The sequence below is a fragment of the Acanthopagrus latus genome, chromosome 5 (assembly GCF_904848185.1).
Source record: "Acanthopagrus latus isolate v.2019 chromosome 5, fAcaLat1.1, whole genome shotgun sequence".
Classification (NCBI taxonomy): Eukaryota; Metazoa; Chordata; class Actinopteri; order Spariformes; family Sparidae; genus Acanthopagrus; species Acanthopagrus latus.
The window spans coordinates 22,608,318-22,631,890 of record NC_051043.1 but is presented as its reverse complement, the minus strand read 5'-3'; the positions used below and the strand labels follow the sequence as shown (position 1 = coordinate 22,631,890).

The 23,573-nt window shown below is 41.7% G+C and overlaps 5 protein-coding genes across 12 annotated transcripts in view; 3 read left to right on the top strand and 2 right to left on the bottom strand.

Moving 5' to 3' along the window:
• Nucleotides 1-3,239: 3,239 nt before the first annotated feature.
• Nucleotides 3,240-4,688, top strand: sprb (sepiapterin reductase b). The gene is given in 5 exon segments (XM_037098466.1): nt 3,240-3,366; nt 3,444-3,672; nt 3,745-3,870; nt 3,873-4,031; nt 4,181-4,688. Coding segments are annotated over 5 exon segments (768 nt in total). The 5' UTR covers nt 3,240-3,267; the 3' UTR covers nt 4,336-4,688.
• A 2,667-nt stretch (nt 4,689-7,355) lies between these two features.
• Nucleotides 7,356-15,527, top strand: smyd1b (SET and MYND domain containing 1b). Of its 2 annotated transcripts, XM_037097020.1 has the most exons (10): nt 7,356-7,641; nt 9,282-9,458; nt 9,613-9,826; nt 10,769-10,899; nt 11,141-11,179; nt 12,594-12,789; nt 13,684-13,776; nt 13,882-14,045; nt 14,129-14,297; nt 15,219-15,527. In XM_037097020.1, the coding sequence occupies exons 1-10, from the start codon at nt 7,520-7,522 to the stop codon at nt 15,381-15,383; spliced, it is 1,470 nt and encodes a 489-aa protein (XP_036952915.1). In that variant the 5' UTR covers nt 7,356-7,519; the 3' UTR covers nt 15,384-15,527. The 2 variants fall into 2 exon arrangements, with proteins under 2 accessions (XP_036952915.1, XP_036952916.1); XM_037097021.1 differs by lacking the exon at nt 11,141-11,179 and having other exon boundaries at nt 15,219-15,383.
• Nucleotides 15,528-16,537: 1,010 nt separating this feature from the next.
• On the bottom strand, nt 16,538-17,503 carry LOC119019542 (fatty acid-binding protein, liver-type). Its single transcript, XM_037098252.1, has 4 exons — nt 17,342-17,503; nt 16,959-17,131; nt 16,720-16,812; nt 16,538-16,626 (listed from the first exon to the last, which is right to left on the bottom strand). Exons 1-4 carry the CDS (start codon nt 17,406-17,408, stop codon nt 16,576-16,578), a joined length of 384 nt encoding a protein of 127 aa, XP_036954147.1. The 5' UTR covers nt 17,409-17,503; the 3' UTR covers nt 16,538-16,575.
• Nucleotides 17,504-19,093: 1,590 nt separating this feature from the next.
• Nucleotides 19,094-23,573, bottom strand: part of LOC119019733 (isotocin-neurophysin IT 1-like) — an 18,484-nt gene continuing 14,004 nt past the window's right edge. For 5 of the 6 annotated variants that reach the window (XM_037098559.1, XM_037098556.1, XM_037098558.1 and 2 more), the window contains 4 exons: nt 21,451-21,562; nt 21,228-21,349; nt 20,638-20,842; nt 19,262-19,407 (listed from right to left, as the gene is read on the bottom strand). In XM_037098559.1, coding sequence (XP_036954454.1) covers nt 19,262-19,407; nt 20,638-20,842; nt 21,228-21,347 — 471 coding nt within the window. In that variant the 5' untranslated portion in view covers nt 21,348-21,349; nt 21,451-21,562. Of the gene's footprint in view, nt 19,408-20,637; nt 20,843-21,227; nt 21,350-21,450; nt 21,563-23,573 lie in introns of all 6 variants that reach the window. The other variant, XM_037098560.1, reaches the window with a different exon arrangement.
• The window catches only part of znf366 (zinc finger protein 366), a 9,549-nt gene continuing 9,171 nt past the window's right edge, over nt 23,196-23,573 (top strand). Inside the window, exon 1 of one of the 2 annotated variants that reach the window (XM_037098552.1) lies at nt 23,196-23,431. The gene's annotated coding sequence lies outside the window, so the exon portion shown is untranslated. The remainder of the gene's footprint in view (nt 23,432-23,573) is intronic. The other variant, XM_037098553.1, reaches the window with a different exon arrangement.

The window sequence follows — 23,573 nt, the reverse complement described above, 5'->3', positions numbered from 1 at the left end:
TTCACCGTCAGAAATATCATAAGAAGTCGTACTAGAATGAAAGTAATGATATTGTGATCAAATATGACTTTGATAAAAGTGAAAGTCACACATACAGATAGAACTTTAAGGGTAAAAATATCAGCTGGTAAATGTATTTATGCATCAGAAGTATTTTTCTGGCATTATTTGTACTTAGGTAAAGAAATTACTAGTAAATACTTTATATATTTATGTGAGTTTATGTACTGTATACTACGGGTTGTCTGTTGTCTGATTTTTAATCTGGCTGATTATTGAATGGGATATTCAGCATGTTGGTTTTTTGTTTTTTTAATCTGATTGCCAATAACACTACAATGGCTGTGATTCAGTGAACAATAATTGCCAGCACTTGAGTAAATGTACTTTAAATTAAATGGACCTACTCATGCTACAATAAAACTCATAAAGTTTTTTGGTTGTCTGGTTTTGGGCTATTTTCAGTCCAATCACCGACTTGGTTGTGGTTACACAACTAAGCCAAAGAGTCGTGTAACTCAGTTCAAGGAAGGCCATGCTCATTTTTGTGTACAATCAAAAGAGGGATCCGTCTCATCGTGTTTCGAACACACATCGTCAGCTGTCTGTAACAGATATGTCACTGCACACTTGCACACAGTGACTGCTCATCATGTTTACTTTGTGCGTCCTCGATGCTTCCTGTTCTGTCTATGCTCTGTTATATGTCTGAGTGGCCTGCTTGACCCTTTGTTAGGCAGCAGTTTCCTTTTCCCCAAGTCCCATTTTTTCCCTTCATATTTACCCTGAAAGTGTCCTGAGATTCCTTTTCTTTCACTAGATGTTTTTTTTTTAATCTTGTGTTGTGGAGCTCTTGTTTAATTACAGCTTTGTTTAATTTTTGAGGGAATAGCTCGGCTTTATTCTTGGTTTAAATATCTTTTTCCTGCTCTTGGATTTTTTCCCCCCCTTCTAATACTGTTTAATAAACCACCACAACAAGACAAAGAGGACACGACAATACTGCAAAACTACACAAAAGCTCAAAGTCTTTCCTGTGCTTTCTGCTGTTTGTTGGCCAACATGTTTTTTGTTGTTGTCCTTTTCTTTCCGGCTGTGTTGGTGAGGTAAATGATCACTAGCGTGCTCCCAGCAGGATTGGAGAGGGACATCTAGCACAAAGCTCACAAGCAACAACACCAACGTAGGATGGCGACTATAGTAATATATAATAATATATAGTAATTTTGGAATTCATTTTCTTTTTTTTGGAAAGAATTGCTAGTTTTACACCTGTCAGGGTTGAGGGAGATTACAATGGGCAGTTTCATCGTTCAAGATTTAAAAATGTGGGTGTTCACAGCAGGTTTGTCAACTTAGGAGAAGCACAAATGGAATAGAACAATTTGCTTGGTTTAAATCAAGTGTTCTTGTATTACGAGTGAAAAGTAAGCACAGTGTCGGGGCTTTAGCAACAGAACAGGTAAACAGACAGTAAAATGTAAATGAGCGATGGGGCTGAATATACAAAATAACATCATCTTGAAATCATTTCTCCGATTGCAATGTGATGACAATTTTAGTGGAAATGCTCATTTTTGCATTTTATTGCTTCATTTATGTTGTGATTCATTTTACCTTTATCAAGAAGTTGAAGCTCCTGTGATCAGAATAGTGCACTTGGCTGTATTTGCAATTTTGGAACACATTTTGATTACATTTGGACCCCGGCGTTTAAAATAAATCACCTGCTTTGACTAACACGCACTGGGTCAGAAGATGAAGTTATTTAGTACTGAGTAGAACAGAGGAGCTGCAGGACTCTTAAGGAGTCTCTCTGGGGCAGCTGAGACGGCATTTATTGCTGTTTTCAGAATGTTTACAACCCAAACAACCAGAATCCTGATTAGTCCATAAAGAAAATAATCGGCTTCGTATTCCTTTGTTCATATATGCGGCAGTGCTCCATATGACCTGTAAACACACTTTAATATGTTAAATTTGTGGAATTATCCTTTACATAAAGGATCTACATACCTCTCCCACCAATGATAGGATGCATTTAGGATACACTAACGTAGGATATGGTAGTGTGTTGGTGAACAGTATGTTGTCTCTATACACACTCGTCAAAGCTTTTCTATCTGAACAGGTGTGGAGGATTCTTTCGGCCAACGTGTTTTTATACCATTTAACTGGCAACTCTCTAAAGACGAGGCCTCTTTTCTGAGACATTTGCCTTGCCAGCCATGAGGGGGCGGTGGTGTCTATTTCCTGGCAGCCTGTGCTTTTACAGCTGCAGTGCTGCTGTAAGCACGGTGGAGGCTTCATGGCTCAGGGTCTCCAGGGATTCTCTGGCTCCCTCTGGCCATTGGGGGGCGCCATCCAGCTGAGCTAAATTAAACACCAGGGGGCCCTGCATTTGATCTGTTTGTGGTTAATGAGCATGTGATTGACAGGCCCACACTTTTTATTGCATCTCTGACAAGATCCCATAGGGCGCATGTCAGATGATCAGCACACCAGGGACACAAGTCTTGGGTCACTTGATTTTTCGGTGTGTTAGGACGGATGTTATCATCGTGTGCTGATAGCTGATTTAAAGGTTACCTTTGTTGTCACCAGAGCACGGCTAAATCTCTGTTAACGTTTGAAATTGAGAGGCACGAGCTTTTGATTACGTCAGTCTATGAGGGAGAGTATTATAAACACAGGTACTGATCTTTACTCATACTGGTTATTAGACATAGTTAGAGTTTTATTTCACTTCCACAAAAGATCTTTCAAATCCGTCATTTATCTATTGTCACTGGGTTTCCTTTCTTGTATTTAAGCACACAACTTGCTGTCTTAATAATATATGGAGCCTAAAGTGTGCTATACTCCCACAGTTAGATTTCTTTCCAAGAGGTTTATTGAAATCTATAAATAATTATTTGTTGTTTAGAAATATCATTTTATAACGTGCCAGATCAGAGTTTTAGTAAGTAATACTCGTCAAAATGAATTCTAAAAATAGACATTTTAATAAAAAATATCATTCGGGGTCGCTGGTTTTGAACTTTGTTGGATTATTTGTGATTACATGAGCACACAATTAGTTCTCCTCTGACGGTTGAAAATGGATTATGAATTGCGTTCACTCCGGGTTATAAGAGCAGCCCACTGTTCACATCTTTCACATCTTCGTCAGAGGCGGACTCTTTGTCATCTCATCTCACTTCAGCTGTAATCCTTTCCCTCACTCTTTTCAGTTTTCCCTCTGATCCTTTGCGAAGGTCTGACAGGATGACAGACGTTTTCCCTACAGATGGCCGGACTCTGGGCCGGTGCATCTGCATCATCACAGGAGCTTCCAAAGGATTTGGACGGGCGCTGGCACACCAAGTAAGTGATCAAACTAGGGAAAATAATTACATAAGAAAAAAGACAAGCAAAGGAACAAATATCTCATGTCCATCCAGGTGTGCTGCTGGCTGAAACCTGGCTCTGTCCTCCTGCTGGCAGCTCGATCTGAGACTCTCCTGCGAGAGCTAAAGGAAGAGCTGAAGGGTTTTACTGTGGAGCGGCAGCTGTTGGTTCACTGCGTAGTGGTCGATCTGAGCACGCAAAAGGGGGTGAATGAAGCTGTCAGGGTGGCGAGGCTGGAGTCTGAAAAGGAAATGGATCATGTGCTTCTTATCAACAACGCTGGTGAGCACTCAATTGCTGTCTTTGTTGAAATGGTTTTGTGTGCAGATCTCTAATGTCCCTCTCTTCCTCCAGCCTCTTTGGGTGACATCTCCCAGTTTTCAAGTTTCACTGACCTGGATGTGGTGAACTCCTACATGTCCCTCAATGTTAGCTCGGCTCTGGTGCTGACCGCAGGAATCCTGCAGGTTTTCCCGAGCAGATGGGCCTGCGATGGACCGTGGTGAACCTCTCCTCAGTGTTTGCAATAGAGGCCTTACCATCCTGGGTGCTGTACTGCACTGCCAAAGCAGCCAGGAAGATGATGTTCAGTGTTCTGGCTGCGGGGGAACCAAATGTCAAAGTCCTCAACTACTCTCCAGGTATTTACTACAACTTTGTATAATGATCAACAGAAATACATGTCTTAAGCAAGGAAAACAAGCCGATAGGATGGATCTCCATCTCCATAGAGCGAAAGAGGCATCATGCGCCAGTTTTCCAGTGTACTAAAACTTCTGGTTTCCCGCAGGTCCTTTGGACACAGAGATGCAGAGGGACATTAAGAGGATAACAGGCGTCGACAACCATCCGTTTCCCTGCCGGAACTCTGCGGACAAACTGCTGAAGCTACTTCTGGACGACGACTTCCTGTCAGGGACACACGTCGACTTCTTTGCAGTGTGATACCAATATGACACAGTTAAGAGGTTCCTTATCGCTTCTTGTAGGTACAGATGCTCATGCTCTCGGCTGCTCCAATCAAATGAAAGGATTAAGGATGGATTCAATTAGAACAAAGTTAGCACAGAACAGTATTGTGCATAGAAAACATTAACTTAAAGAATGTTGGCCGTTCGGTTGCGGTGATATTATTCATGTATTTAATCTGTGATGTTGGTTTGTAAATAAATGTCACTGTTTCATGTAACTGTAGGTCAAACCTGTTGCTTTTGCTGTTTATTTCCTCCTCTGTTCATTGACTAGTTCATTGTTTGTTGCCCATGTAAAGCCGCTCTTTAACACTCATTAAATGGACATATTCAACCCAATTACAAAGTTGCAAGATTTCTGAATTCCAACTGTTTATTAACACAGCACAGATCTTTCCTTAGCCTAATATTCCGCTATTAATTGGAATAATAGCCCACTCACAATGAAAAAAAACCCCCAAAAAACCAAAAACAACAAGAAACAGAAGAGGCTAATCCAATCCAGCTCAGGCTAAACTCATTTTCGATCAGATCACGAGGGGTGGTGTAAACATCTCTGTGCGTATTTGTCAGACTTGGGACAAAAGAGAGGACTCAGATGCAGATTGGACAGAAGTAGAATCAAGTTTTATTTTTCTGATTCGCAACTCTTCAGACGAGATGATAAATGAAAAGCTATGAAACTCTTTGAGGTCAGACAAAACGAACGAACACAAAACACACAATAACATAAGACGCTCCCGAAGGAGGAAAAACTACACTGATCTTAATATCTGAGATATGAAACTAACAAAAGAAAAGTCACTCAGCAAAGGATGGCACAAGGCTATGAAACATATACTATTGTATCAAATAACAAAATTACAACAAAAGGCGCTCCTGAGGGAGGAAAAGAAACGTCTACAAAGACGGCTAAACTGAAACACAAAACCATCCATCCATCATCTGTACATATTCTATGTACGCCGCTTAATCCTCTGCAGGGTCGCGGGGGGGGCTGGAGCCTATCCCAGCTGACTTAGGGCGAAGGCAGGGGACACCCTGGACAGGTCGCCAGTCCATCGCAGGGCCACACATAGAGACGAACACTCTCACACACTCTCATTCACACCTACGGACAATTTAGAATGATCAATTAACCTCAGTATGTTTTTGGACTGTGGGAGGAGGAAGCCGGAGTACCCGGTGAAAACCCACGCTTGCACAGGGAGAACATACAAACTCCACACAGAAAGATCCCAGGCGTCCCAATCGGGACGCGAACCGGCAATCTTCTAGCTGTAAGGCAGCAGTGCTAGCCACTGGGCCACTGTGCAGCAAACACAAAACCTAACCAGAAAATTTGCAAAATCAAAATCACTCTCTCAAGAGGACAAATACAGAAAAACAAAACAAGACAATACTTATCAGGACGAGAATTCAAGGCTGTGAGACAAGGCTTGGGTATACGACGAGACAACAAAATACTTAGGCGACGCAGACAGGGGAAGACAAAGACTTTATACACATGATTAGGGATGACGTCAGACCAGGAACACAGGAGGAAGGGCACGTGATCTGAAACGAGAGGGAAGTTACTTTCAAAATAAAACATGAATCCACAAGACAGATCCCAAAGACAAGACAACCTCACCGCGATGTGACAGTATTCGCCTCACATGGGAGTAACATGAGGTGGAGCTGCTTCCAGGAGGAACAGAAACATGGCGGCAACAAAACAGAACTGCTCTGCATTTGGTACAACTTTCTTTTTTAATGCCCTGATGGTTGAGAGGCTCAAAACAACGAGCTGGTCTGTCAAGTGCTGGAAAAGATCCTCCGAAACCAGAAACACAAATTTTGTCCCCAGGACACTTTGGGGATCCTTCTTAAAATTTCTTCTTCTGTTATATTTCCAGCAGATTTAGATGCTTCACAGCTAATGGAACCACTACATACATAATTTGGCCCACGTACACACACATCTTATCTGATCACTTTACTCAAAGCCCATGTAAACCGTTAAATTATTAGGATTATTTGACTTTTTTTCCCTAGTCATTGTGGTCACTTACAGGTCCTGTGTGTCAGATCACCTGAAAATAAGAATCTAGAGAGGGCCTCTCATCTTTTTAGCGGCCACCGTGGGGGAGGGCGAGACAAGGGGAGCTCAGCTGGTTGCGACCACACGGCTACATGCCACTAAATGCCACAGACTGGAAAAACAATGGTATAGATTATGTAATCTGGATGCCGTGCATGGCTGAGAATGCAATTTAAAGCCTTGAAATCTAAAGGATTAGCAGGAAATTCTGGCTAATTCTTGGTCTCTGAGGAAGAAGATGAAGTTTGGATGTAAATGTTGAGGATGCGCGCTCACATTTGAGGGATGTTGCAGCGTGTATACGAGTATCTGTGTGTGTTCATCCTTCTTTGTAGCACGCTGTGGGGATCCAAACCTGGTTGTCTGCTCATGTTGTGGGCTCTGACCTCCATATTGGTGACTCTGAAGCTCCACAGTGTGTGTGTGTGTGTGAGTGTGTGTGCGTGTTTGAAAGCAAGGATTTCTTTTAAAGTTATGTCATAACTTAGAGAGAGAGTTTGAGAAAGCACCAGAACAGGAGAGATCAGACATCTCGCAGCTGTCTAGCGTCACCACACACTCCTGACAGGCAGCAGCAACTGAGGGCCAAAAATAACCCTCATGGTCTCCGGGCCCCTACCAATTCACAGTCGGGGGCTGGGGGGACTTTCTGTCAGCTAACAGGCGAAAAAGCAGAAACAACCCGACCGTAGAATGAAAAAAAAGACCCAACACGATGCTCAATAAGTTCCAACAAGTTTCAGATGTGTTGCTTTCTGACAAGGTCGCTGGTTTTCATGACAGCGTGGTCCCTTCGAGACGTTTTATTCGTCAGTGGACTAATGAGAGAAGTCACCACCAACCTGTTCTTTGGACCTGTTGGTACGGTTCAAGAAGCGGTTGGCTATTTTAGTACCGCGGGTGTGGAATGTGCAGTTGTCACTGAAGAACACAGAGGGCGAGGATTGGTCTACGAGTTCCTCAACTACACCAACGCTGTATTTAGCTCCTGTGCGCCTCCTCAAACACTCCTCTGTCATCCGCTCACCGCTGATCATCGCTGCTCACCAGCATCTCAGGAACCAGCGCAGCTACCATGGAGAACGTGGCGATATTTGACTCACCTGGGAAGGGGAGGGGTCTGAAGGCCACCAAAGAGTTCTGGGCAGGAGACGTGATATTCTCTGAGCCCAGTCTTGCAGCTGTCGTGTTTGACAGGTAAAGTAATGATGGAAATTGTGACGGGGGATGCTCAGTGGTTAGGGATGTCTTCAGATGCTGTCATTTTGAGGAAATTTGGGTATTTTAACAATATAATTTTACGTAAGAAATCGAGATTCTTCACGTCATCCGCCCTTTTTAAAGGCCATGCAGCCTTGATTTTGTTTTGACAATGACAAAAGTGTTCTCTAGCGTGCGGTACTTTTGTGTCACGTTTTATGTGATTTCACGTCGACATGTGCTGCTGCTGGTAACACGTAAGAACCTGCATGACGGCGGACCTCATCTGAAACAGCCAGAAACAAAGCACCCTCTGTCTAATAACTAACCGAAAAATGTGTGAGACGAAAATGTGACAGACAAAATTAGTCTTCCAGACAACAATGCTTTTTCAAATGTACTGTTAGAATTCCCACGGGTTTAATGCTCATCTGAAACATTGTCTTTAAACTGACATGAATACATCTGAATAGGGAGAAAATAATGCGCTTCTACAGGACATTTGGTCATCAACACTAAGGCGACTCTCTGTTGGACAGCTGTCTGTTTGGTCAGTTGTTCTCAACCATCTTTCTCTGTTGTACCCCCTCAGCTCAGGTGGGCTCAGGTACCCCTTCATTTATATCACCTGTCAAGATCTGAGAGCATTTTTTAAAAAACATTATTTTAAATTGGAATGCAACATTTTCTCATATAACTGAGCAGTCAATGTCAAGGTTAGCCGAGTCAACTCTACATTTGCAGCCTACTAGTTGCTTCTTGTTTCAAATGTTTCAACCATTTGTACAAACTCCATCACCGGAATGAACGCTCAACATAACGTTTACGTTACGTTTATTCTCAAGTTTCTTGTGTTTTATGTTGGGACAACTCTATGCTTATGGTCTGTTAACAGCCACTGTGCTGTTGAAATTTAAATGTTAACTTCACTTTGAAAAGTTTGCAGAAAGTTACTAGAATTACCAAGTGAATTAGCTTTAACATTTGAATTAAATTTAAGGTGGAAGCGCTAAAAAGTTTGAACAACTTAGAACTGACAAAGTGACTTTACTTGACGGCTGTATGTCAGTGGTAGAGCAGGTGACTCGTGATCAGAAGGTCACTGGTTTGAATCCTGGGTCCCCAGGGGAGGAAGTGTGCTGCGTGTTGAAGTGTCCTTGAGCAAGACACTGAACCCCTGATGTGCATTTGGCCCCTTGTGTGGCACCTCCAGTAACCCCTGCGACCCCTTGAAAAAGGGGGGATAAAAAAGCGGTTACATCCCCGCGACCCTCACACGCGGTAGATAATGAGATGAGAACTTATTGCCTCCAAACTAAAAACTTGAAGTGTTGTTCAAACCTTTTATCTTACATACCTTTATTGATTAAAGTAAAGTCAACTTGCACCACAGTGTTCAGGTGTGCGGCTTTTAACTCGTCAGGTGGATATTTTGTTTTTCTTCAAACTGCTGTTTTATTGCGTGGGTTTTTTTTAAATTAGTCGAGCTACTCATCACTCTTTTTACGCACCCCTGGGTAAGTGCAGAAGTAGGCTACCCCTGGGTCATCCCTGTCTATCGTATCTACAGTATGCATGTGCTGTAACGTACGTATCATGATGTCTTCCATTCTCCTGTCTCTTGTCTTCTCCTGCAGTCTAGCAGAGCGTATCTGCCACAGCTGTTTCCGCAGTCAGCCGAAGCTACAGAGGTGCGGCCAGTGCAAGTTTGCTCATTACTGTGACCGAACTTGCCAGCGTGCCGGCTGGGCCGAACACAAGCAGGAATGCAGTGCCATCAAAGCCTTTGGCAAAGCACCGAATGAGAGCATCCGGTTAGTGGAAGTGATTAGAAAATGGAGAGAGGTTGCTGAGTTCAACACAGACAGGATGTGTCAATCATTACTTTAACTTGATCTCATGACTGATCCTCTTGGGGCTCCTCAAAGTCACGTCTCCTTCTTCTTCACTGTTCTCTCATGTGGTCAGTTTGGTGGCCCGCATCTTGTGGCGCCTCGACAAGGACGGGAGCGTCGTGTCTGACATGCAGCTGACCACGCTGGACGAGCTGGAGGACCACATCCAGGACATGGAAGAGGATGATCTGAAGGACTTCAAAGTGGACATCCACAATTTTGTGGACTACTGGCCCCGGTCCAGCAAGCAGCACAGGATTGAAGAAGTCTCCCATATTTTTGGTGTGGTGCGTTAATATGTGTTGTCCTTTTATTGGCCATCACGTGTTTTTTTTTCTGTTATGTAGCCCGGTCAATAGTGCAGTTCACAGCCCGGGAACTAATTTTTCCGATTATTCTGACACTAAGTGATTACATTTTAATCTGACTGTAAAAAAATCTGCAGCTGTTTTCTTAGAAGCAGTAATTGTGACATTCAAATACTGGCAAAAAAAACCATGCTTATCATCTTGAGTCCCCTCAGGTCTATCTCGTGATTATTTCTATTACAGTAGCAACTTTATTTTGGTTGGATGAGGCCCCATTGACATTAAAGGGCATCATGGGATTTTAGGGCTTTAGGACAACCTACTTCTTTACTACTTTTTCCCCGTACTTAAATAAATCTGTTTCTTGTTTCAATAGTGAAAATGAATAAACAAGCAGGGGAAAAAAGTGCCATGTTTTTACACCTTGAGGGAAATATGGCCCTTCTCAAAAAGTAGTTGACTAGGTGTGACTTACAGGCTATTCTAGCTGGTTAGCGATGTAATCACACCATCCGCTGTATTACATTGTGATTTTACATGCTGATCACATCGATTATCCTATGAACAAAGACGAACCCTGCTCTTGTTGTGGGCTGTAGCTTAGCCATAGCTTATCGTGTACACGCATGTGTTATAATTTTACACCATAATCAGCAGCAGGACACGTTTTTTAAAAGAAATTATAGTTTTTATCTATGATGGCGACAAGTCCTCCGACAAAAGACACACATGCTTCTATTTGTCCTTTGACCCTCAAAGAAATGAGAGGAGACATCGACGCAAACAGTGAAAAAAATGCTAATAGTTTTATGAAATTCTTCATGTGAACAAATTGTATTGTATGAAACCAAAAAAGATTAATGTGAGGTCTAAACTGTCAAAGCTCTGTGTGAACATGAGTATGTCCCCTCTTTCTCTCAGGTGAACTGTAACGGTTTCACTGTGAGCGACCAGAGGGGCCTTCAGGCAGTCGGAGTCGGGCTTTTCCCAAATTTGTGTCTCGTGAATCACAACTGTTGGCCAAACTGCACTGTGATCCTCAACCACGGCAAGTAAGTTAAAAAAAACCCACTATATTTCAAAGTTCTCTTCAATGACTTTGACATTTTGTTTGCATTTAGAAGTTGTTTTTTTTACTCTAATGTGGTTAAAAGTTGTTTTTCGGAGTGTGTGTGTATCTGTGCTGTTGCAGATGTGTGTGTGTGTGTGTGTGTGTGTGTGTGTGTGTGTGTGTGTGTGTGTGTGTATGTGTGTTAGGGTTGGTGTAAATCTGTCTGTAAATTTGTCTTTCAGTCAATCGGCTGTGAATACTTTGTTTCATTCTCAACGGAGGTGCGTTACCTCAACCTGAGCCTTTCTATCCATTAGATCACCTTTTAGACTGTTTAATCAACATGTCACCACACATAACTGCCCTCCTCCCTCCCACTCCACCTGTCGTAGAACATGAAGTCTTTGTCTGTAGTACCCTTTTGCACTGTAGGCTCGATGTGACTCCTCACATCAGATGTCCACATGCTTCCTTGAATGCTCTAACTTAACTGAGCTCATTGACCATAACAAAAGGCTGGTATGGGTGGTTTTTTTTTCTCTGCACCTTTTCTTCACCTGTCCGAATCTCATTTTTCAACCTTTATCTAACCATCCATCCAAGTCCACACAAAGTTTCACTCGTGTGCTGCCACTGTCACTTTGTGTGTTTTTCCATGTGTGATCACGCCGTGTGCCTGTCCATCAAAACAACACAGATTAGTTCCTCTGTAACACCACGTGACACCAAGCCAAAACGATATCTCCATTTCAGTACTGTGTTTTTTCAAAGCTAAAAAGCCAAGATTATTTCATATTTAAGCCTTATATTGTTATTGCTGATATTGTGTTTTGCGTGTCTGTAAAATTAAGAAATAAGAAAGAGATTAGTCAATTGAGCTACAAATGCAAGAAAATATTACCTTAAAATGGTCCAGACACGTATAAAATACTCTTTTTAGCGGGAGATCCGATCATGGGTGGACAGCTTGAAGTAACTCACTTCACACCTGGCAATAACATGTGTCTCGACATGCATCTAGTGGGACCACTTGTGCAGATAAGCACATACATCACGGGCACAATGTTTTATACGCAAAAACAGAAATATCTTGAAATATCGACAGCATCTGACAAGTTTATAATGTTTGCCACAAACTGTCACTTGTTTTTATGAATTTGGCATGTTTACCGTCAGTAAAATGTCCTGTTTCATAAATCTAGTATAATAAATGAAAAAACACCTGAATTTATACCATAAAATGAGAAATTTACATGAAGAGTTTGGGGATATTGTAGTTATTAGATGTTACTACATGTGCGGACACACAGCTAAAAGAATGTGTTCACATGCAGTCCAGACCACCTCTGACTGTGGTCTGAGGGACAGGATCCTCGACGTGTCTTGGGGGTGTTCCCACCTGAACTAAGAGCTGCCAGATGTGATCGGATCACTCAGGAAGGCTGTTGATAGCGACCAGGGGCTTAGAAAAAGGAAATTGAATTCACGAAATGAATGATGTGAATATTGGCTTAAGTGTGAAACAATCTCTCTGAAACATATTAACATCCACTCCTTCAATCCGTCCACTGGATTGACTGAACTGAAAGAAACACTCCGGAACAGGGAAAAAGAACAAATGAAAGAGTGAACAAGTGGATCGGCGTGTGCGTTTTTGCACGTCTGCCTTTCTTTAACCTCGCTTCTCTTCCCCAGGATCGAGCTGCGTTCTCTCGGTAAGATCGAGGAGGGAGAGGAGCTGATGGTCTCGTATGTGGACTACTTGAACCTGTCAGAGGAGAGACAGAGACAGCTGAAGACACAATACTTCTTTGACTGCACGTGTGAGCACTGCAGGGACAAAATCAAGGATGACCTGAAGTTGGCGGGAAGGGAAGTGGATGGAGTCAAGGTTTGTCTTCATTGAGTGAATATGTTTGATATATATTTGCACAGGGCAGAGAAAGGACTCAACCCTCTCACTGCATTTAGTGCTGGATGATAAGGAGCGATAGGAAACATGAGGAGCAGAGCCACTGTGACTATTTTTAAGCAGAGATAACTCCCGGCAGACTTTATGTGTGTGCGTAGGAAACAGTGACGTGAACCTCAATCTCTTAATTACTTCAATTACTCAACAGTCCTGCAGTGTTTTACCACGCAAGATGAATTACTAATCCGACCCTTTTTACATCCCATGATCTCATCTACATTCAACTTCCAATCCCTAACTGCCTACGATTTATCATTAAATAGTCTGAGATATATCAATCAATGCTCTACACACCATAAAAGTGATATAATTCAATGACCTTTAATGACAGTTTGCTGTTATCTTAAACATTACACCTCTGTCAGAGTGACGGTTACCAGTTTTGCTCTGTGACTGTGTGTGTGGGCCAGACGTTATTAATAGCATGTGTACAAGAAAAAAAAGTTTATGGAGTTTAATACTGAAATCTGTTACACTGTCCATAACCAGATAATGATATTATGCCAGATTTGGCTGTCTAATAACAACCATAACTCCTAAGAATTGTCTTTAATAGTATCGAGTAAATATTAGGTTTTTTATCTATTTGGGAAGTAAGCGCTCAAGTATCTGACAGGGCTCCCCTCAGCAGGGTAAAGGTCTTCTTAAGATAAAAATAATCAGGCCTTCACCTTTATCTACTGTGTAAAGGTGACGGGTGTTGTCTTTAAAAGTTTCATTGCCAGTGTGTTGATACCTGATCAGTGGTGCATTTATTGAAACTCTCTCATTAAAAAAAATGTGACTATCGTCTCTCCCATCTTGAACTCGTAGCCTTCCCCGGAGCAGGTGAAAGAGGCCACAGATTATTGTTTTGAAATGCTGGAGAAGATGGAAAAGGCTCGATTAAGAGGCGACTACCATGAGGTAATAAATCAATTATGACACTACGACACTAAATACAAACCAGATAGAGTTGCTCAGTGGACTGTGCTACTTTAATGTTTTTAAAGGTCATTTTTGTCTCTTCAGGTTGTGAGGATCTGCAGGGACAGCATCACCAAAACAGAGCCGGTTCTTGCCGACACTCACATCTACCTGCTGAGGTTGTGGAGCACATTAAGTGAGGTGCAAGCCTACCTGCAGTACTTTGAAGATGCGGCGGAGTACGCCCGCAAAATGGTGGATGGTTACATGTAAGCACGTCATATCCTTTCAGAGTCTTAAATATGAAAATGTCATAAAAACACTCAAATAAATCAAATCCCCCCCCCGACAGGAAACTGTACCACCCCAACAACGCTGCCCTCGGTATGGCTGCCATGCGAGCAGGAGTGAATCACTGGCAGGCCGGGCTGATTGAGGTCGGCCACGCCATGGTGTGCAAGGCTTACGCCATTCTCATGGTCACCCACGGGCCAACGCACCCAATCACCAAGGACCTAGAGGTAAACACCTTATAATCACCGTTTTTCTATGGCTTTGACATCTTTCAGTCTCGGTAGTCGAGAGATAGTTTGTCAACAGCAGCCAGGTTGAAATGTCACTCATTTCCAGAATTCAAATATAACAGTTTCAAAATGTGACAGTGTAAATGGGGTCGATTGTAGTGATGACTACACAGATTATTGTCTCCCAAATCTGCTGATCTGTTCAGCTTGTTAAGTTTTTACCTGCCCGGCCCAGAACTTTACTGCTCTGGTTCACTCTCACCACTGTCACAGCATCATTTAAGGCAGAAGCAGGCTGCTGTTTTCATCAAATGCAGATCAGCATCGAACAGCAGATACACAGTTACTAACATAGCGAAGCATTCAGCAGCAAATGAGCAACACTCTCAAACACAGAGCTGAAAAGAGAGTAAATATTGAACTGACATTTTGTCTGGTGGCCATAAACACAACTCCAAATGAATCTTAATCTTGTGTTTGCGAACAAGTTTAGCGTCAATGTCTGTTATGTTCTAACTTGCTGTAGTTGCTCTTAAATCATTTCAAGGTGCCTTAAATCTGAAAATCTGTACACAAGAGCACCTCGGTGTGGCTTTTATTTTGTTTGGCCCTGTTAAGATATGTTTTTTGCTGAATTTCATTTGGAGTGAGAAAATAAAGTTTTAAGAGCTATAGTATGGCTGATATCTAAAGATTAGTATTTTAAGATGGAGATTCTACAGGTGAAAACACGTTTCACATCTTAAATTCACATTTTATTCTGTTTCGTTTATACTATTTCAGATCATTGTTCTGATCCACTTGTAGTTTCTCCCCATAGGTTTAAAAGAAATATGCTGGTACAAAGTCAGGCCTTATTTGATGAATTCATGGGTGGACATTTTAAGCGCTGACATTCCCCTCCTGATGTTTCCACAGGCGATGCGCATGCAGACAGAGATGGAGCTGAGGATGTTCAAGCAGAACGAGTATGTTTACCACAGTATGAGAGACGCTGCTCTGAAGAACAAGCCAATGACCATGATGCATGAACCCAAGGGTGTGGAGGAGGGCATCAAGAACCTCTTCCACCGGAAGAAGTAGCCGCAGTCATTGGACGATCAAGAAGACCCTCCTATTGTTTACCATTACCAGTGTTCTGAGTGTCAGTGTGCGAGTCCACTCATTTAGTCACGTGGTCATTTTCTTTTGTAGTTCCACTTTTCATTAAAAACGTGTCACAACTTGTGCATTTTGTTTTCAATTAACCCAGTGAAACTATAGAGACTGGTCAGAATCTCTGACTCTGATCTCTTATGCACGGCAGCTCATCAAAACTTAGATTTCCATATTCTGCTACTTTACAGTCAAGTCACTGACTTTAGTAACTGGTTACTTTGGAGATAACTGCTGCCCAAGAGCCAAATGAGTGCATTTCCCCTTTATTAAAAAAAAAAAAAAAAAAAAAGCACCAATTCTGTTATCTAGAAAAAGGCTAAATATCAGGTTGTCCCATACTTTCCAGTATATACATAAAGTGAAGCTTTCTAGCAAAATGTAAATGTACAGGTACTCACTGATTTTAACAAGTCATTTGCCAATTTATACACATTTACTTGCCTACACAAAAGTTATGATAGTTTTGCACTTCCTTTTCAGTGTGACTACAGACATCCTTGGTACTAGTGCAACTTAAAAGCCAAAGTTATTCTATTCAAAAATAGAATGTTTGAAGTGTTTTGCACTCAATATCTGCAACATGCACCTCAAAGTGTAGTGCCAGTAAGTCTGTCCTGGATGAACTTTTTCAAAAGCCACTGACCTACAGCTGTGACTCGTTAGTGTCTAATAACAAGCTAGAGTATTGACGCAACAGCTAAATACCAAATCCGCAGTCACGGTTTTGCATTTGTGGCCAGCTGCTGATCATAACTCCCTCCATAGAACTGCTGTGAGGCAATCACTCCCCCTGCTGTTCACATCAGGTCAACCCTGATACAAGCGTTAGAGCAGCAGGGGAGACTTTGTGATCACCCACGTACCCTTTTAGCCCTGAAAACTGATTAAACCCCTTTTCAGCTCCTGTTCATTATGCAATCAGTTCCGTCCCGCTCCCTGCAGTCAAGAAAAGTGACCTTTAGTCGGTTCTCAAGTCCAAATACATTTTGTGGCCTCACACGATGGTCCAGTGACACCCTTTTAAAGCCATTTGAATTACTGCTAGTTGAACATTTGGAAATATAAACACAAGACCATTGTGCCTTTCATGTTTTTATTATCCCAAGTGAAACAGTCTTTACACGCGTTTGCTTATCCTCTTGTATACAATGCCACCGACAGTCATAGTCTGGGAAAAAAAAAAAAAAAAAAGTTTTAGAAGCTTGTTAAGAGTCATGTAACATTTGAGCAGCAAAATTATGCAGCAGTTTGTGTTACTCACATTGCAAATCGTGTTAGCATCCACCATTTCCGTGACAGACTCGATTCCCTTCAGGCTGACCTTCAGTTTGTTGCCTTCTCGGTTAACCACCGCCTTGGAGAAACAGAAGATAAGTTTGTAATCACGTGACAGATAAGCATGCGACCAAGGTGCAAAATGTTGTGTGAAGTTACCAGATAAGAGTGCACATCTGTCGTCATCATGCATTTTGACTGATTAAGTTTCGCGTCCCGGCTTACCTTCATCTTCTCTCCGGTGATCGTCTCCAGGTCTGCCTCCTTCCCAATGGTGAAGGTGTTGACGAGGACCTTCGGGCCAGTGGTGACCGTCACTTTGAAGTCGTCACCATTCTCCTCAATCTCAGAGAGGCTCTTGATGTCTTTGCCCTTCTGGATGAGTTCATCAGGGAGACCTGAGACAACACAAAAAGCAACTGGTTAGGAAACCACTGTAGAAAGTGTTGCATTTTCTCCCAGATAGTTACACATTTTGACCTAAAGATTAACATAGCTAGATAAGTCAACTATCCATATTTGATTTCAAAACATTTCACAGAAGCCCAGTTTTACAGCCACCGTGTCAATTAGAAAGCTAGCACTCAAAGATAACTAATAACTCTTACCAATCGCCTTCATAAAAGCCTCAAAGTTCTCCTGAGACTCCAGCTGGTATTTTCCAGAGAAAGACATGGTGACAGGCCGTGATGGTAAAGGGAGGAGTTGATATCTGCATGTTTTTATACCCTCAGCTCCATCGCAGCAATCATTAACCCCAGGTGTCTCCAATTAAGGCAGCTCCAGCCCACCTCTGAGCGCATCCACCACCACAGATAAACACAGACAGAGATAACAGCGGTACACAGTGACCAGACTAAAGTTCGGTAACTCTGAGACACAAGGGGAAAATAGTAAATGTGTGACCGCATTTTGAAAGTCACACACTAACCTATGATGACACTGTGTGAATCGTACCCCCCCCAAAAACAGCTGAATGGTTACAATGTTGTCTGTTTTCTGCTTTCTTTCTTATGTCATCCTCTCTTTGCCTCCTTGATCCTCAATTTCTGTTCCTTCTTTTCATGCAATTTCTCTCAGTTTTCCCCCCTTCTGTCTCCTCTTTAGCAACTCTTTCTCATCTGTCTCTGTCCTCTGTTTAACACGACTTTGCACATTTTCTTCTTTTCTTTTTGTCTTTGTGAAAATGATAGAAAACGTTTTACAGATGTTTTTTTTTTCTCTGAGTGCTGAATGTCATTGGTAAAGTCTTCTTTTTAAACATCCGCTTGTGTTTCAGGTGAAACATTCATCCTTACTTGGTGTAAAACAGGAAAACTGCTATTGAAATAGGTGAAAAAAGCCGGTGACCACAGTTTGAGACTGTGTTTCAACATTTGTAATGAATTCTCAATAATTTCCAGCTAACAAAGAACAGATATCTTTGACAGGAAGTCGGGCTGTCTGCAGCCATGTTTTTCAAACAAATGGGTGTATTTAAGGAGACCTCGGTACATCTCCAGCTGTGTCTGTGGCAACTAAAGCATGTATTTTTGTCTAATTTTCCTTATCCCTAACAAGAGGATATTGTGCTTAAAATGAGGACGCAAAAGCAAAGCACTGTGACAAGAGAAGAACTGAGTTGTGTTAAGAAGTGTGCTTGCTTTTCAAGTTATATTTGCAGCTATATGCCTATTTTTTTTTTTTTTTTTTTGTAATGTAACATACATTCTTCATTTATGCCATTTCTTTTAGCAGTTGGTAAAAACCATGAACAACTCAACTCAGTGTGACCTGTAACCTACAAATCATTACAAAGGTACTTTACTCAGATGATGTTACCATTCGAGATAACGAAACATGAGAGAGAGAGAGAGAGAGAGAGAGAGAGAGAGAGAGAGAGAGAGAGAGAGAGAGAGCTCTCACAGAGCAAATCAAGATATGAGCAATGATTGACGCAGGCACAATGTCAACAAGCTCTCAACAGTGTTTCAGAGTAGAAATCTGCTATAATAAATCTATTTGGCCTTCACCTTTTTATTTTTTTTTTTTTTATGAAACAGAAGCTTAAGGTCAAGTTAACAAAAAATGGAACAAAGGTGACCACCGCACCAGATAACTGTTAAAACTGTTGCAACAGTGTCACTGGAGCTGCCATGAAAACACACACAGCGTCATGTGAGGATCCTATGGATTCTGTGGGAGGATTACGCAAAGCTGAACGCCTGAAAGATAAAGACGGCGATGGGCTTTGTACATTTGGTGATAGTGGAATATAGTGTAACACTGAGCCTGATAAGCTTTATGCTGACTTGTTTTAAAAGGATTTGAAAGGTTTGAAGCTCCGGTCATGTGGCTCTGAAGTAAAAACCAACACTTCATACTCTCTCAAAACTTTATTTCAACATGCAGATATCTGGATGACCACTGTCAGTATTCATCCCTATTTTCATACATAAAAATATTTTGACAAAGGCATCAGATGATGACAAACAGAGAAGAACAACCATGTGAACTACAACTACTAGTCCCATTTCATCCGCAGCAGCTCACTGGTGAATTCGATGAGGAGAAGTGTGGCCGGCCAGATGCAGGAGCCTGAGGATGATGTCACCGGTGTCGCTGCCTTCGGATTGGCTGCTTTGGTCGTCTCCCTCCTCCTCGATGAGGCAGGATTGGTCTGTGGTGCAGCTCTCTGTGGCAAAAAAAAAAAAAAAATATATATATATATATATATATAGTAAAGAGTTACTACTAAGAACACAGTGGTCTCTTGTTGTTATCAGGTTTTGTGACCTGGGAGCATGAACTTCTTTAAAGGAATGATCAAAGCAAAGTTCACAGTGACTGAGGGAGCAAATGCACAGACACAGTATGTCGCCTTTTTAAGTTCACTTTACACTGGGAAAAGAGCTTCCATTCTAAAATATGACAAACTCGAATAGGAATCAGGCTTCTATTATTGTCTGCATTTGTAAAAAAAACAACAAAAAAAAAAAAACATACGAAATGTGCTTAAACTTGAGATGCTGGGATTAAACCAGCATTCTTGTGACACAGATGCAGTGATTTGCAGCATTGTGAAAACTGTGCGAAAGACATACTTGAATAAAGTAAAGATAACATGTCAGTTTCTTACTTTGGTAAAAGTTGAGGTCATCCATACAGATAATACTTATACTATATACTAATACTAAATGTATTGTATAATGTACATAGTCATTTTGTGATATCAAAAATACCAGTATAAGTAAATTATAAATGTATTTACACTTTTGCATATACTAAGTATCTGATGCAATATTCAGCATTTACATATTGGAAATTGTCTGATTGCTGGCAAAAGAAATAAAGACTTAAGAATGTGATGCTGGAAGCAACAAGTAACTAATGCTGTTCCATACATGTAGTGGAGTAAAATGTACAATATCTGCCACCAAAATCTACTGGAGTGGAACTACAAAGTTAAATATCTACTCAAATATTTCAACATTTCAAAGTGATTGTCGAAAATACTCCATTCCTTAAAAATAAGCTGAATCACAGTTTGTAATTTAATAGAGAGACGCTAGAAAATCACATAAATCAATCTTATAAACAGTGGTGGAAGGTAACTATGTATATTTGATCAGGTACTGATTTATGCTACTTTACACTTTAAATTACACTAAATTTAAATAAATGCATTGTTATAAATACATACTTGTTTATTGTTGTCCACTAAAACATTAAAATGCCATTTAAATAGTTTTTTTAAATAATCAAATGCAGTAATTATTATCCTGTGGTATAATTAATCACAACAGAACAGAAGAAAGAGACATTTGTTCTGCATATTTTTACTTCTATACTTGAGGTACACTGCTGATAGTACTCCTGTATTTAACTTCTAAGGGGGTTCACATGTTGCTCAAGGGTTCCTGACCTGCATCGCAGCAGAGTCCTGAAGCAGCGCAGCGTCCTCCTTCAGAGCCACAGGGTCTCCCTCCCGCCTGGCAGGGGGTGAGCAGATAGTTCTCCTCCACGCAGTGAGCTGTTTCCGGGGAGCCCAGCAGACAGCCGAGGCCCTCCCCGCAGCAGATGTTGGGGCCGAAGCAGCGGCCCCTGTCTCCGGGGCCACACGACATGCACTGGTGGAGGAATCGACCGATTATTAGAATGTAAAAGGAGTAAGATTCAGGGAGTTAGTGAGTCACCAAGACATCCCATTAGTCTCAATAAGCACAAGCACCAATGCCTTCTCATGCTTGTTGTGTCGACCAATCTGACCAAATAGACAAAGACTTAAACTAAAGACGTGATCTTTTTTTTTAATTTTAGATAGTTTCTAAGTGCAGTACATATACCAAGTCTAGTTTTTTCTCTCATTTCAGTCAACTAAAATGTTTTTCACAACTAGTTTTTAGTTAATTAGGCTATAATAACTAAAATATGTACTAGACTATGTGAATCTAGCAAACTTGTCTCAGTTTTTTGCTGCACAAAGGAAGTTAAATAGTGGTAAAAGCGGCTCACCTTGCGCAGCGGTGCATCCATGATGGATCTCTTCCCTCCGATGGGACAGTTAGAGATGTAACACGCTGAACATACAGACAGCAGAAAAACAAGGCACATGGACACAGCAGCTCCAGTCATTTCTGCAGAAAAGAGTCAAAAAAAGACGGAATAACAAAACCAGTTAATACCCAAACAATCTCAAAATTCAAGAAGGATATAAATCGACAGAAGCAAAACTCACTTGTTGCTTATTCTCTTGATGAGCGGTAGAGTTCAAGTGTTCGTTTCTGATGCTCAGATACTTCTTCTGTTCTTGGGTGTCTCCGACCTGACTTATATACCTCCAGGGCTTCCTTGGAGAGTGACACAGAAACCCAAAAGCCACTTAGAAATCCTTAATGAGCCCCTTTAAGTTTCCGTCACCTCTGGAGATGATGAAGCTGACCACAGGCCCGGCCACGGGTCAAAGGGCCAGCCAGTCCTGTGGCCCGCTGTGCTTTTTGCTATTGAGGATCGTTTTAGAAGGTGGCTGCGGTGCGTGACCGTGCATGTTAGAGATGACAGTGAAGTGAGGGAGGTCAAGAGGAGAGTGGAGAGATGAAATTATTCATAGCGGACACGTGTGTAGTACAACTTTGATCTGCTTTTACTTAAGAAAGAGAAGAAGAGGTGCATTTTAAAGACTTATTAAGCATCTTTTTCTAGGAGAGAGTGTTAAAAAAATGGTTTTCAAAGGTCACAAAATGAAGTTTGTCTCTATATTCGGCCTGCTGAGCCGCCATGTTGGCTCGGAAGTGCTTTACACAGACCGGATGCTTGTAAACAAAACACAACATTGATAAAAGACACACACACACACACACGCACACACCTACACATTTTCCTTTCTATTTATAAAATCCTTAATTCCTCACAGGAATTGACGCACACATCATCCAGGTCTGAGGTCTGATTGGCCTCACAAGCTAATTAACACAGTTAATGATGAGCCACAACCCATTAAACAAGGTTTCTCCGTCTCAATGATATGAGCTCAATTACCGCAGCTCCCTCCCGATCCACTAACTGCCACCTCATCTCAATTAAAAACAAGTTGATAACGTCGTCTTTTTGTTCGCCAACTTCTAGCAGTACACTGAGACGTGGGCTGACATTTGTTTATTTAGATTTCAAACCCACAGACGGATCATAAATCTTCAGTGAAGTCGCCACAAATAAGATGAGCCGTGGTCTTAAAGTGCTGGAAGCTGGACAGTGGGACTCTCTTGCCTCCTTGTGGCTGTGTTGACACACTTGATGCATTTGTGCATTCATTTTTTTCAGTCATCGGTCTCATCCGTCAGGCTTTTTGCAGAAGGTGGACAAAATAACAGAAATACCCTTCATGCAATGCTGTGCAATCTACAATACGAACACTGCAAACAAGGCACCGAAAATCATCCTTGAGAAAGAAGAAAGAAATACAGACGCCTTTATCTAAAAAGAAGGAAAGAAAAAATGAAAATCAAAGCTTTCACAGAGGTAGTATTTGTTGCAGGGCATTTCTGCTGGATTACATTATATTATACATGTGCTGACATTGTCTAACACTGTGCACATAAATAACCGACTATAAAGTTTATCTCCTAAAAGACCTGGAATACTTTTAGAACTGTTCAAAAGCTTGAAATCAGTTTGTATTCCTTCTAAAAACATAACAAATTTTCTTCACTCCAAATGTGAACTCAGTCACTCCTCACATACAGATCTTTGAGAAAGAGAGAAAAGCTGAGGTCATCTGCTCGCATGTCACTTCACAGCTGTTAAACATTCAAACTGCATTGTTTTTCTGGTGCAACATCAGATCTCGCCTCCCCGCGTTCCTCCAGAAAAGCTGTGCAAAAATCCCTATTTCATAGAGAAATGGAGATGTCTATCTAGTGTTTCCTTATTTTTCTGCAGGAAGGCACTAGGCTTGTTGACTTCCTCTCCCCTCCCTTCCTTCCTTCTCTCCGAAGGTACTCATCTGAAAAATGAGAACAAAGTGATTGTTCCTGTTCTCTTTCTTAAGTCACTTCAAATGCTATCCGTGGACGAGCGGCTCATTGTCAGGAGAGTTGCAGCGCGAGCAGGAGGGCGAGAACGCAGGTACAGGTACAGCAGCAGCAGCAGCAGCAGCAGCAGTGAGCGGCCAGCACTTCAGCCACAGCATCACAGAAAACACACTCGGCTACACTCAGCTGGTAAGTTGCACGCTCGCACACTTTCGCCGCAGCCTCACACAAACTCACACCCGCACACACTCTTGCATGGCACTGACTGGCATGTGAGGAGGGGCTTCAGTTTTAATGGATTGTCTGGAATGCATGGTGTGGCAAAGTACAG